This window comes from Elephas maximus, chromosome 3, assembly GCF_024166365.1.
Source record: "Elephas maximus indicus isolate mEleMax1 chromosome 3, mEleMax1 primary haplotype, whole genome shotgun sequence".
NCBI classification, from domain to species: Eukaryota; Metazoa; Chordata; class Mammalia; order Proboscidea; family Elephantidae; genus Elephas; species Elephas maximus.
In genome coordinates, this window is record NC_064821.1 from 37,445,424 (window position 1) to 37,459,994 (window position 14,571).

Here is a 14,571-nt window from a genome sequence, read left to right on the forward strand (position 1 = left end):
TAATGCCCCTGCTTGTTGGAGTCCCTGGGTGGCGCAAACAGTTCATGTGCTCGGCTACTAATTGAAAAATTGGAGGTTCAAGTCCACCCAGAGGCACTTCAGAAGAAACTCTTGGCAATCTACTTCTGAAAAGTCAGCCATTGGAAACCCTGTGGAGCACAGTTCTGTGACACACGTGGGGTCGCGATGAGTCAGGGTCAACCTGACAGCAGTCAATCCAGGTTTGTTGCTATCCCTGTTATGCAAAGAAGGAAACTGAGGCACAGGGAGAAGGAGGGACTTGCCCTGGGTCTCATGGTTCGAAGACCTCCTGGAATTTAACCCCTGCAGGCTGGTTGAATGTGTACCCACAGCACAGCATGGTTCAATGAGACAATACTTAAGAAGGGCTAAGCCTAGAGCTGGGTACACAATTAAAAAAAAAAAAAAAAAATTTCTTTTTTTTTATTAATTGCACTCAAGAGCTCCTTGAGGAGAGCTGGACCGTGGACTGCAGCAGCGCTAGGTTCCCCAAACTCTGTCATCCACCTAATGTCTGCTCATGTCGGCGATCAATAAATGCTTTGGGCCAGCAGAAGGAACACTGGATTTGGAACTCAGCCTGTGTGAGCTCAGGCAAGGGGCTTCCCCTCTCTGTGCCTCAGTTTTCCCCTCTGTAAGATACAGAGCTGTGGTGAGGCTCACGAGAAAAGATTGGCTGCTGTTATTATTAATATTAATATTACTCAGCAGCACGACTCGGGCCTCAGGGAGATTTTGGGAAGTGTCCGACTAGGTTGGGGCTCAGCTTCCTGCCTCCTGACCTCCTGACCCTCGAACCCATACTGACCCCCAGTCTTGGGGAGACAGAGCCTGAGACAGACACCCCTAGCCCCAGGGGTCGGGGGGTCAGAGCTGGGCTGGGGAAGACAGGGCTGAGGAGGAAGCTGGGTCCTGGATGACAATAACATAATTGCTGTCCACTGTGGGAGATAGTAGGGTGAGGGCCAGGGCGTGGGGACCCCTCCCATTAGCCAGGGTAATGTAGTGGGGGACTACTTGACAGGGGAGGGGTCCTCCAGGGTGGTGCTCCACAAGAGGGGGAGGGGAGGGAGATTGAGTTGAGAAGGAGGAAGTTCCCAGGGGGAGTCAGGAAACCACTGTCTGACCTTTGGCCTTTGTAGCTACCCCAGTGATTCCGGACCCTTGGCAGCTCAAGGGGGTTGGGCGGGGTGAGAAGGGTCGGGGGCTGCAGCTGGTGCCCAACCAGCTGTTTATCCAGGTTGGCCAGGCCCACCCAGAGCCCCCAGAGCAGGGTGGGAGGAGGAGCACTGTGCTAATGGGGGCAATGCAGGCACAGTGCATAACCAGTTGCAATTTAGGGCGGCTGGAGTTAAATTTTGGCGGTGCCATCTACCAGCTGTGTGACTTCGCTCTTCTGAGTCCAGCCTTCTCCTGTCTAAAATGGCTGCAATGTAGCTGGTTTTGAAGCACTTAACAGTGCTTGGCACACGCTCAGTTGTAATAAATGGTGGCTTTGGTTTTTTTAAAGATGGGAGGGGCTGGGACTGGAAGCAGCAGGATAAGGGGGACATGACAGGGGTGGAGGGAGCCTAGGTGACAAGAGTCTACCAGAGAAACTTAGGTAGGGGCAGTGCCTGGACAAACACGGGCGGGGTAAAGTACTTAAGATCCTGGATATTTGTTATGGGTTGAATTGCGTCCTCCCAAAAGATATGTTAAAGTCCTAACCGCTGGTACCTGTGAATGTTAGGTATTATCCGTTAGATTAACTGAGGTCTTACTGGAGTAGGGTGAGTCCTAATCCAATATGTTGTTGTTATAGTTAGGTGCTGTGGAGTCACTTTCAACTTATAGCTACCCCATGTGACAAAGCAGGACTGTTCCATAGAGTTTTCTTGGCCATAATCTTTATGGGAGCAGATTGTCAGATCTTTCTCCCCTAGAGCTGCTGGGTGGGTTTGAACCGCCAAACTTTCAGTTAGCAGGTGAGCGTTTAACTGTTTGTGCCACCAGGGCTCGTAATCCAATATGAATGGTGCCCTTATAAAGGAGAATAAACACAGAGAAAGGATGGCCACACAAAGATGGAGGCAGATATCGTAGTAACCTACAAGCCGAGGAATGCCAAGGATTGCTGACCATCATCAGAAGGTAGTAAGGAGGCATGGAACAGATCCTCCCTCAGAGACTCCAGAAGGAACCAACACACCAATATCATGATTCCAGGCTTCTGGCCTCCAGAACTGTGAAAAAATTAATTTCTGTTGTTTTAAGCCACCCAGTTTTGGATACTTTGTTACGGCACTAATATGCTATTAATATACTATTCTAACAAATATCATATTCTCCATGATATATTGAAGGTATTGCATATACGTATGTATGAATGTAATGCCTGTTGACAAGGAAAAAGAAAGGCAACCATGAACTCCCAGAAAACCAAAAAGCTACCCTAGACCTGATCATGCTGATGTACAATTTTAAGCAATTGTGAGAGTATAAGAACCAGAACCTTAAATATGCACACTAAAGTAGCTTGTTTCAAGCTCAAAAACATTGTTGTGTTTCTTTTTTGCCAATTCATCTCACATCTTTGATTATTGTTTCTTCTTTCAGTCCAAAAGGTTGACAGTTCAAATCCACCAGCCACTCCTTGGAAGCCCTATGGGGCAGTTCTACTCTGTCCTACAGGGTCACTATGAATCAGAATTGACTCGACTGCAATGGGTTTAGTTTTATTAGCTAGGTTCTTTTTTAATGGAAAAGACAATGTTGAAGTTTGCTCTTTTTTGCTCCATGTTGTATCTTTGAGTTCTGTTGATTCCTTCTACCAGCTGTTTAGGTTTTCTCCATACATATTACCATAATATCTACCAATGGGTATTTAGATTGTTTCCAAGGTTTTGTTCTCGTTTCTATGAATGAAATAAAATTTTTAATTAAATCCATAGAAATAATACCACTGAGTCCCAGCTATCACCCATTTGTCTTCCAAAGAAATCATCCCCCTTGACACCTTGCCAACCGTGTCTAAAATCAGGTTTTCTATAAACAATCTGTCCATGTTCCTAGCCAGATAACTCCAGAGGGCAGGGGCAAGTGACTGATCCGTGAATTCACGCGAGGTTAAACGTGTTGGCCCTGGTCAGTTTTCCCTGGTGTACTCATTCGGTTTTTTCCTGAAACCAATTTGTCATGTTCACAGGAAATTTTGCACATTAATCTCTTTGAATTCCTTTGGAGGGTCATGACAAAATCAAGCCACAGTTTCAAACTTTTTTTTTTTTAATGAAAAAAAATCAACTTCGTTTTGTTTGTTTGGGCAGAGAAGGAAAAACTGTCGTGAAGGAGCCGACTTTGTCACTACCTGGAGGCGGAAACTGAAGTCCTTGGAGACATGAGGTCTTAAAAGAAATTTCACAGAACTTTAGGAAAATGCTTGAGGAAGCGATATTTCTGCTGAAAAAATTTGGTGAAGTTCAGAAAACTGTCTGCTTTTACGTCAATGTGTTTGGTTTTTGATTGAATTTAAGTGAAATTAACTTTTGTGTTTGTGGAGGTGACGGAGAAGACAAAGAGAGAGCCCTATGGGGAGGCAACCTATCCTCACTGGGCCTCTGTGCATCCGGCTGAAAAACGGGTCTATTTTCTTGCCTGGAACTGGGGCGCTGGTGGGGTCAGGCTGCTGCTGTCCCACGCGCCCTCTCACCCCAGTGGCTGTTCTGGAGCTTCTCATCTCTGCCCCTGCCCCTGTCCCTGCCCAGAGGAGGACATGGATGGGAGCAGCTAGGGCAAAGATAGAGACACAGGCTCAGAGACAGACACAGAGAATTAGGCAGAGACCAGGGATTGAGTAAGAGTAAGGAGCAGAGTAAGGAGAGGCCAGGGACTGACCTTCTGGGGTTCAGCAGGCAGGTCCCACCAAGGAATGTGATCTGCAACCTTGGACAGCTAGGGAGCCTGGGACCTGGGCTGGTTCTCCCCACATTAGCCCAGAATCATCCCTCACCTATTCCCTGCGCTTTGGCCTCCCTAGGGTCTCGCAGCCTCCAGCCTTTGCCCTCTATTCCCAACTCTCTCTGACACCAGATCTGACTGTGCCCTTCCTGCTCACACACCTGATGTGGCTCCCTAGTACCCTGCATCCCTGGCACTAATTTTCAGGGATGTGGTGGGTATGGATAAAATTGAGCTAGTGGAATAAATCAGTACATTAATAATAATAACAATACAGGGCCCATTTCCTGTGGAGCTCACAGCTGTGTTGTAAGGTGGTTTCTGGAACACCTTCCCAATCCCGGGGGAGGCTCCAGCTCTGGCTAACTGCAGAAGGAAGAGCCTTTTCTTTCTGGCTTCCGGATTTAGGACTTGTTTTGGGGGTCTCAGACCTCCCCCTACCCCAGCCTCCCAAGCTCTGGGCCATCTATGGACAGCAGCCACCTCTGCAGGCTGGGGCGACCCCTGGTGGCCATGGTGGGACATCCCACCCCTCTTCTCTGGGCAGTGGCCTCCAGTCCTTCCTCCAGGTGGGCCCCCTCTTAGGTGAAGCCCCTGATCAGGCACCTCCAAGCTCCAGGTGCGTGGGGGGGAGATAATGAGCAAGACTAGCTGAGGGGGGCGGTCAGAGTTCCAAGGACTCCCACTCCCCTCCCTGCACACACCGCCTCTTGTTAGCTGCTGCCAACTCCGACTCATGCAGACCCCAGGTGCAACGGAAAATGTTTCCTGGTCCTGCATCAGCCTTAGGTTCCACAGCATGTCTGAGTCCATCGTTGCGGCTATTGCGTCAATCCAACTCACTGAGGGTATCCTCACCCTCGCTGGCCCTCTACTTCACTAAATACAATGTCTTCCTCCAGCAAGTGATTCTCCTGATGATACGTCCAAAGTAAGCCAGTCAGATACTATTCTCTTGTGATCCACAGGGTTTTCACTGACTGATTTTTGGAAATAGATTGCCAGGCCTTTCTGCATAGTCTGTCATAGTCTGGAAGCTCTGCTGAAACCTGTCTACCGTGGGTGACCCTGCTGGTATTGGAAAAACTGTTGGCATAGCTTCCAGTGCCATAGCAACAGGCATGCCACCACAGGACAACAAACTGACAGATGCGGGGGAGGGGGGGTGGGCACACCAGCCTCTTAGTTATTTTTATAAACAAAGTTTAATGTTTTAAAGGCAATACATGCACATGATTTTTAAAAACTGGAAACTGTACAAAAGGTATATAGAGAAACATGAGACTGCCTCCCCCGCCAGCCCCAGCCCCTTGGTCCTCTCTGCTGAGGCCACAGCTCTTACCAGTGTTTCCTTCCATAATATTTGGGTAAAAAACCCTCCCCAATTAAAAAAAAATTATTCCCCTCCCTGCTTTTTACACTCACATATCCTCGGAGAAGCTCTCCTTTAGCATATTTAATATGCTAAATTATATTATATAATTATATATAATAATCATATAATATTCTAGTGTATAGATAAACAGGAGCCTTGTGGTACAATGGTTAAGAGCCAAGGCTGCTAACTGAAAGGTTGCCAGTTCGAATTCACCAACCTTGGAAACCCCACGGAGCAGTTCTAGTCTGTCCTATAGGATCACTAGGAGTTGGAATCAACTTGATGGCCATGGGTATATAGAGAAACGTTATTTAAACAATCCCCAATTAATGGACATTTAGGTTGTTGCCAATTTTTGCAATTACCAAGAATTAGGCAATAAATGTCCCTATTATTTTTAAAAATTTTTCTCCTTTTTTAAAATAAACTTTTTTTAATCACGGAATAATTTTAGATTTATAGAAAAGTTGCAAAGACAGTACAGAGAGTTCCTGAATGGCCCTCATCCAGCTTCTCCTGAAGTTGCCGTCGAGTCAATTCTGACTCATGGCGAACCCATGTGTGACAGAGAACCGCCCCATGGAGTTTTCTTGGCTGTAATCTTTATAGAAGCAAGTGGCCAGGACTTTCCTCTGCAGCACCGCTCAGTGGGTTCAAAGTGCCAACCTTTAGGTTAGCAGCCAATAGCAAACTTCTTGCACCACCCAGGGACCTATATGTTTGTCAAAGTTAAGAAATTAACCTTAGTACATTACTATTAACTAAGCTCGAGACTTTATTTGATTTCCCCTCTTTTCCACTAATATTCTTTTTCTGTCCCAAGATCCAATTCAGGGTTCCCTACGGCATTTAGTCCTTCATGTGGTTGTAGAAAAACTACTAGAGGGGAATTTATGGGTCAGAGGCTATGTAAGTTTTAAATTTTGATAGAGTCTAGGAAATTGCCCTCCCCAGTGGCTGTACCAACAAATACTCTCACCAGCATTGCCGACCTTTTGGTTAGCAGCCTTGGCTCTTAACCACTGCACAGCAGCGCCAGCTCAGTGTAATAAGTGTTTTTGTTTTTATCTTTTCCAAACTTATGGGTGGAAAGTGGTACCACACCATACTTACAATTTGGATTTCTTTTCTATGAATGAGGTTAAGCACCTTTTTGTATGTTTCTGTGAACTGGCTGTTTATGTCCTTTGCCCATTTTTCTATCAAATTTTTTTTAATGATTAATTTATAAGGGTGCCTTCTGTAATAAAGAAATTAGTTTATTCTCAGGTATAAAAAACGATTTGAATTGGAAGTTTTGTTTCCTTCCAAAGGATTTTCTAGCTAGTTGTTTACACAGAGTAAAGTTTCTGTCAATTCTCCAGGGTTCCTACCATCAGCAAATGATATCTTACACTGAATCACTTCTAGGGTATTCCTGCCAAAAATGCCAACCTGAGTTTAATCATGAGGAAACATCAAACACACCCAAACTGAGGGACTTCACAAACTAACTGGCCTGGGCATAAAAAAAATGTCAGTGTTGAAAAGGCAGAGACAGACTGAGGCATGTTCCAGGTTTAAAGAGATTAAAGAGACTTGACAAATGCAGCGTGTGAGACAGGATGTTCTTTTGTCCTAAAGGCCATTATTGGGACAGTTGGCAAAATCTGATTAAGGTCTGTAGCTTAGATAATAGTATTTTATCAACGTTCATTTCCTGATCTTTATCATTGTGCCAGGATTATACGGGAGGTTTCTTTGTTTTTAGGAAATGCATATTCAAGTATTTATGGGTAGGGAGACATCATTTCTGCAACTTTCTCTCAAAGGTTCAGCGTTAAAAAACCAGTTGCTGTCGACTTTGACTCATGGCGACCCCATGTGTGTCAGAGTAGAACTGTGCTCCTTAGGGTTTTCAATGGCTGATTTTTTGGAAGGAAATCACCAGGCCTTTCTTTTGAGGTGTCTGTGGGTATACTTGAAACTCCAACCTTAGCAGCCAAGCATGTTAACTGTTTGCACAACTCAGGGACTCCTTAGTGTGCGTGTGTGTTGTTGTGTGCTGTCGAGTTGATTCTGACTCAAAGTGACACTATAGGACAGAGTAGAACTGCCCCATAGGGTTTCCTAGGCTGAAATCTTTACAGGTGTAGATCGCCAGGTCTTTTCTCCTACAGAGCAGCTGGTGGGTCCCAATCATCGACCTTTCAGTTTGCAGCCGAGCACTTAACCATTGCACCACCAGGGGTCTTATGTGTGTGTATGTGTGTATGTATGTTTATGTGTGTGTGTGTGTAGGGAGAAAGAAAGGATAAAATAAAGCAGTAAAAAATCAACATTTGAGGAATCTGGGTGTAAGATACGCAGGAATTCTTCAATTCTTGCAGTTTTTCTGAAGTTATGTGAAATATAAAGTTAAAAGACAAATATAATGTGAAATTGAGCCATATAAAATTGTTGCTATTTCAACAATTTTTGACTATATAAACAGCACTTTTATATGATTCAGTGTATGAATTCTCTTCCTCTTTTCTAATATTCATACTTCATTTTTTTTTCTTGTCTAATTGCATTGGCCAATACCTCCAGAACGATATTAAATACCTTACCTAGGCCCTGGTTTTGAGGACTTTTTCAGAATTTATATTCTTTGATTCATTATTATGGTGGATTACATTAACAAGCTGCTGAATATTGAACCACCCCTGCATCTCAGGTGTGAGTCATCTTTCATGTGGCATATTTAAAGAAACCTACCACTGGGTTGCTAAAATTCCATCTGGGAGTTTCATACCCTCCTCACAAGGAGATGGGTCTGCAATTTTCCCCTTGTGCCATCTTTGTTTGCATTTGGTGTCAAGAAAGTTCCAGTTCCCTAAAAATGAGTCAAATCGCCCATTTTACAGACAGGGTAAACTAAGGCCCAGAGAGGGTAAGTGACCCTTCCGGGTCACTCTGGAGCCAGGACTGGTCTCCAAGTTCTCATGTATGTGGTATGAGGGAGGTCCTGAAGTCAGGGGGGTCTTCAAGTCCCAAATGCGACTTAAAGTGACCAAATGGGTCTCAGTTTTCCCAACTGTAGAATAAGCAGTAGTCAGGAGCTGGGTCTGTAGAGTTTCTGTCTGGGGAGACTTGTGGGTCTGAAGCTGAGCGCTGATGTGGCGACTGGGCGTCTCATCCAGGATGTCCCCGCAAGAACCCCTGCGGTGCTTGTCCTCCTGATCTCAAGCCCCGACCTGCTGGGTATCGAGTCACCCCCGTACGCGCCGCGTGGTCCGCCGGCAGCCCCCGGGGGGTCCGGGACGGGCGCGCGAGCGAGGGCTGGACCGGGGTCGGGATCCCAAGCGGGGCCGGGGGCGCGACCCTCTGCGTTGGGGGTTCGTCTCGATCTCCAGGGCGTTGCTGCCGGGATAGGAAGGGGCCGGTCAGCACCGGGACCTCTGTCCCCAGAGACCCCAGCCATCCTCTATCTGAGCACTTCTTTCCCTAGAACCCCACTCCTCAGAGATCTCTACCCACCAGGGACAGCCACCCCCTGCCCCACCGCCTCTTTCCGTCTTCCAAGGATCCTCCACCTGCCCCTCCTCCCAGCCCTCCACCCCCAGAGTCCCCCATCCAAACCCCGGCCTTTCCCTGGAAGCCCCCTCCCCTACATACTGACCCTCAGATACCTCAGGCAGGCCCTCCAAACTCCCGTCTCCTTGGACCCACCTCTATTGCCCCCCCACCCCCTTCCTCTAGGGATCCCTTCATCCCTGTCCTTTCCCCGGGACTCCCACCCCAGGTTCCTCCAACCGTCTCCCAGCTACGGCCATTTCTGGGAACCCCGTTCCCCAGGGACGCCTGTCCGCAAAGACCCCCCGATCCACGCTTCCGCCCCGCCCCTTCCCCAAAAGCCCGGTCCCAAAACCAAAACCAGCGACCACTCTCTCGATACTTCCTTTTCCTTGGACACTTCCCTTCGGCTCCCTGTCCCTTCCTGGGACCTCTCCTATCAGCGCCCGATCCCAGGAGCCCTTGCCTCCCAGAATGCTTGCCCTACCTGGGGACCCCTGCCCCAGAGAGCCCAACCCTCTTCACCAACCCTGGTTTCCTACACTAGGATCCTCACTTTGACCTTCCCCGCACCTGCCTCCCCAAAGTCACGCCCTTACAGCCGCAACCCCACCCGCCTCCCCGAAGAACCTGTTCTCCGTCCCGCCCCATGTGACGATTGGCTGAAAGAAGTAATCCCTGCACAGCCATTTGCCGCGCACCCCGCCCGTCCGCCCCGGGCCCGCCCCTCACTCACACTCGCTCTCTCAGTGCCTCCTCCCGGGCTGCGCAGGCTCCACCCTCGGCCTCAGCCGCGCGTGCGCGCTGCGTCGTCTCCTCCAGCCGCAGGGCGGCCTCGGCTGCAGCTTCCTCCCACCGTGCTAGGGCTTCTGCGGGCAGGAGCAGGGTTTAGTGTCTGCATATAATTTGCATGCTTTGCTTTATTTGCATTAAACGTGAGTGGTATTTGCATAGTTTTTCTGTTGCTTTTGTGAGCTGTTTACCTGGCGTTCGCATATTTTGTTACATTTGCGTTGATTTTGAGATACTTGCATAGTCTTTGCCTGTTGTTTGCATTCTCTCCGTAAGTTTTCATGGTCATTTACATTTCGTTTGCATTTCATTTGCCTATCCACGAACCTTCTGGTCTTCCCCGCTTCTACTCCTGCCTACGCCTTTGAGCCCCAACACACCTGTCAGCGCCCCGTTCTGCTCCACCATCTGGGTCCCCTGTGCCCTGGCCTCGTCCATCTCAGACTTCAGTGTCTTCAGTTGAGTCTGAAGCCGGCTCTGCAGAGAGAAGGGAAGGAGGGAGAGATGGAAGGTGGGGGCAGGCAGTAAGTTGACTCCGCCCTTTCTGGGGGAGTCTGAGATTTTTGTTGGAAAGTCATTTGGGGTCCGTATAGTATTTTTATAGTAGTATGGATTGGAGCTCTGGTGGTGCAGTGGTTAAGAGCTAAGGCTGCTAACCAAAAGTTTGGCAGTTTGAATCCACCAGCTGCTCCTAAGAAACAAGATGGGGCAGTTCTATTCTGTCCTATAGGGTCACTATGAGTTGGAGTCGACGGCAATGAGTTTATAGTAGTATGGATTACATACACCTTAACATAAAGAAAACAAAAATCCTTGCAACTGGACAAATATGCAGAAGAGATTGACGTCAAGGATTTCATTTTACTTGGATCCACAATCAATGCCCATGGAAGCAGCAGTGAGGAAATCAAACAACGTATTGCATTGTGCAAATCTGCTTCAAAAGATTTCTTTAAAGTGCCCAAAAGCAAAGATGTCACTTTGAGGACTAAGGTGTGCCTGACCCACGTCCTGATATTTTCAATTGTTTCATATGTATGTGAAAGCCGGACAATGAATAAGTAAGATCAAAGAAGAATTGATACCTTTGAAATATGGTGGTGGCGAAGAATACTGAATATACCATGTACTGCCAGAAGAACGAACAAGTCTGTCCTTAAGAAATACAGCCAGAGTGCTCCTTGGAAGCGAGGATGGCGAGACTTAATCTCATGCACTTTGGACATGTTATCAGGAGGGACCAGCCCATGGAGAAGGACATCATGCTTGGTAAAGTAGAGGGTCAGCAAAAAAGAAGACGACCCTCAACAAAATGGATTGACACAGTGACTGCAACAACAGGCTCAAGTATAATGATTGTGAGGATGGTGCACGATCAGCAGTGTTTCATTTGTACATAGGGTCACTGTGAGTCAGAAGTGACCTGACTGCACCTAACAACAACATAGTAGTAAAGAGGTTCCTAAGCAGCACAACAGTTTGCGCTCAATGACTCACTTAAAGGTTCAAACCCACCCAGCCATGCCATGGAAGAAAGGCTAGGAGATCTGCCAAATCTGGGGTCTTAAATGCTAGAAAGAGGCCATCTGAGATGCATCAGTTGGTCTCAACCCACCTAGAGCAAAGGAGAATGAAGAACACCAAAGACACAAGGTAATTATGAGCCAAGGGACAGAAAGGGCCACATAAACCAGAGACTACATCAGCCGGAGACCAGAAGAACTAGACGGTGCCCGGCTACAACCGATGACTTTCTTGACGGGGAACACAACAGAGAACCCCTGAGGCAGCAGGAGAGCAGTGGGATGCAGACCTCAAATTCTCATAAAAAGACCAGACTTAATGGTCTGACTGAGACTAGAAGGACCCCAGAGGTCATGGTCCCCAGACCTTCTGTTAGCCCAAGACAGGAACCATTCCTAAAGCCAACTCTTCAGACAGGGATTGGACTGGACCATAGGATAGAAAATGATACTGGTGAGGAGTGAGCTTCTTGGATCAAGTAGACACATGAGACTGTGTGGGCGGCTTCTGTCTGGAGAGGAGATGAGAAGGCGGAGGGGGTCAGAAGCCGGCTGAATGGACATGAAAATAGAGGGTGGAGAGAAGGAGCGTGCTGTCTCATTAGGGGGAGAGCAACTAGGAATATATAGCAAGGTGTATATAAATTTTTGTGTGAGAGACTGACTTGATTTGTAAACTTTCACTTAAAGCACAATAAAATTAAAAAAAAAAAAAAGGGGTTACAGCCAAGAAAACCCTATGGAGCAGTTCTGTTCTGTAATGTAACACTTGAGATCTCTTTGAATCAGATTTCACTCTACGGCAACGTGTTTTGTTTTGGTTTTTGATTTGGTAGTTGTAAAACACAGAAGTAACCACTGAAACCCAGGGTAAAGAGTGGTGGTATCCCCCGCCTGGAGGGTGGTCTCCACCCACGCCCACCCTCCCCACCACAAGCCACCAGACAGTGGAAATGGCTTATCTTTGCGGTTAAACGGACCCCAGTTCAAATCTCAGTTTGGGCTTAGATTTGCCTGAGCTTGGGGTTTCAAGCCAACCCAAGCCAATTTGGTGGTTGACAATAATTGGGCTTCTGCGTATGTGTTGGTTCCCTCTATGGGATATTTTGTGAAACAACTGCGCTGACCTCTTCAGAGAATCTTCCAGAAAGCGGCAGAGATGGACTTGAACCCAGGGTGCTCCTCTTAACCTTAGTCGCTCCAGTCCCTTCCCTTGGGCAGACAGAAAAGGGGTCCGTTTTGATGTTTAAAACTCAGATCCTGTTCAACCTCTTTGCTGGTCAGGGTACATACCAGTCACTCAATAAATGGTTGGGATTTTGAGGATGGGTCTTTTGTGAGAAGAGTCCCTGAGTGGCACAAACGGTTAAGCGCTCAACTACTAGCCAAACGGTTGGCAGTTCAAACCCACCCAGAGGTGTCTTGGAAGAAAGACCTGGCCGTCTTCCAAAAGATCACAACCTCGAGAATCGTATGGAGCATAGTTCTGCTCTGCACACATGGGGTTACCATGAGCTGGAATTGACTCAATGGCAACTAACAACAACAACTTCTATGAGGCTCAAGGCTGAAAAGGTTAAGAAAGAGTCTGAAGGGGGGTGGCTGGAGGAAAGGGAGGGCCTGGCGGATACCTCCCTCAAACCACCAACTTTAGCCTCCTAATTACAGGTGGTATGAGTCTCTCTCGAAATATGAGTCTCTCTCGAAATAGGGCTGCTGGACACTGGCTAGGGGGGTGGGAAGGATTCACTGGGCTACTCCAAGTGGACTTGGGGTCTAAGACTTACTCCCATTAAAACCTCTTGCCTTTGAGTCAGTTCCAATCATGGCGACCCCATGTGTTAAAGAGTGGAACTAAGCTCCACAATGTTTTCTTGGCTGGAATCTTTACGGAAAGGAGGCCTGGTGGTGCAACAGTTAAGTGCTCGGCTGCTAAGTGAAAGATTGGTAGTTTGAACCTACCCAGTGGCCCCATGGGAAAAAGACTTGGTGATCTGCTTCTGTGATGATCACAAAAACCAAAACCAAACCTATTGCCATTGAGTCTATTCCAACTCATTGTGACCCTACAGGACAGAGTAGAACTGCCCCATAGAATTTCTGAGGCTGTAATCTTTATGGAATCAGACTGCCACATCTTTCTACCACAGAGGATGTGTTGGGTTCGAACCACCAACCTTTTGGTTAACAGCTGAGGGTTTAATCACTGCACCACCAGGGGTCCGTTCTGTAAAGATTACAGCCAAGAAAACACTATGGAGCAGTTCTACTCTGTCACATGGGGTCATTATGAGTCAGAATCTATTTGATGGCACCCAACAACCTAGCAGTCTTTACGAGGAAGTAGATCAACAGGCCTTTCTTCCGGAGATGCCACTGGTGAGTTCAAACCTCCAAACTTTAGGTTAGCAGCCAATTGTAAACCGGTTGTGCCACTCAGGCTTCTTAGGACTTCCTCAGCCACCATTTAACCCCCCAATAGCAGAAGAGGGCAGTGGGACCCTCTTGGCCAGAAGGTGCACTCAAGGATGAACTGACTTTGTAGAACTTGTAAGAGGTTGTGGTTCCATGGGCGTTTGCCTCGCTCGACTGAAGAATTGGGAAAATGGAGGCATGGGCTGTGGCAGGGCCTCAAATCTGGAGCCCTGAGATGGGTGCACAGGTGCTCTACCTCCACATTCTGGGTTATTCCCGGGCCTCCCACCCTGTCCACCTACCTGGTGGCCCTCACAGGCCCTCAGCGCCTCCTCCAGCTCCCGGCGGATACCCTCGGCCTGGTCCAGCTGCCTGAGGAGGGCCTCCTGGCGCTGGGCTGCCTCGGCCAGCTGGCGTCTCAGCTCCTCTACTTCGGGAGGGTCCCTGGGTGACGCGGTGGTGTTGGCCCTGAGCTCCGGGCAGTGAGGCCCCCGGGCGGCCGAGGCGGCCAGATTCCAGGCCAGCAGGGCCGCGCCGGCTGCCACGGCCGCCAGGAACACTGCAGCTCCGCACAGTGCGAACAGCCGCCACGCGCGGCTCGGCTCAGGCCCGAGCTCGGCCATGCTGTGGTCCCCAGCGCTCTCCCCAGACGGCCACGAGCATTTAATTGGTACTTGGGACACCAGGGACACCCACGGTTCCGCCCCACCCAGACAAGGCTTCCTGATCCTTGGGGAGGGGCTGGATCCCTGCCAGGAACCAGTACAGTCTGCTTGTGCCCAAGACTGGACTGGGGATCCCAGTTCGAGTCCTGCCTCTGCCTTCCACGTACTGCCCACTGAACTTCAGTTTCCCTCTCTGGGGCTTGGTATGAATCACGAGCACATCCACGCAGGAGCAAGGGGCTCTTGGCCAGAGTCTGGGGTTCTGTTGTCCTCATTCTGCCGATGAGAAAAGAGGCTGGGA

The 14,571-nt window shown here is 48.4% G+C and overlaps 1 protein-coding gene across 1 annotated transcript; it reads right to left on the minus strand.

Moving 5' to 3' along the window:
- Positions 1-8,571: 8,571 nt before the first annotated feature.
- CCDC194 (coiled-coil domain containing 194) lies at positions 8,572-14,228 on the minus strand. The gene is made up of 4 exons (XM_049877367.1): positions 13,908-14,228; positions 10,048-10,144; positions 9,612-9,744; positions 8,572-8,722 (listed from the first exon to the last, which is right to left on the minus strand). Exons 1-4 carry the CDS (start codon positions 14,226-14,228, stop codon positions 8,572-8,574), a joined length of 702 nt encoding a protein of 233 aa, XP_049733324.1.
- Positions 14,229-14,571: the final 343 nt, after the last annotated feature.

Bases quoted from the DNA above. Each gene is read 5' to 3' on its own strand.
- CCDC194 (XM_049877367.1), bottom strand. From the start codon at position 14,228: ATGGCCGAGCTCGGGCCTGAGCCGAGCCGCGCGTGGCGGCTGTTCGCA. The intron at 10,145-13,907 runs GTAGGTGGACAG...TTCTCTCTGCAG, and splicing joins GGGCCTGTGAGGGCCACCAG to AGCCGGCTTCAGACTCAACT. The intron at 8,723-9,611 runs GTGAGTGAGGGG...CTATCCCGGCAG, and splicing joins GAGGCACTGAGAGAGCGAGT to CAACGCCCTGGAGATCGAGA.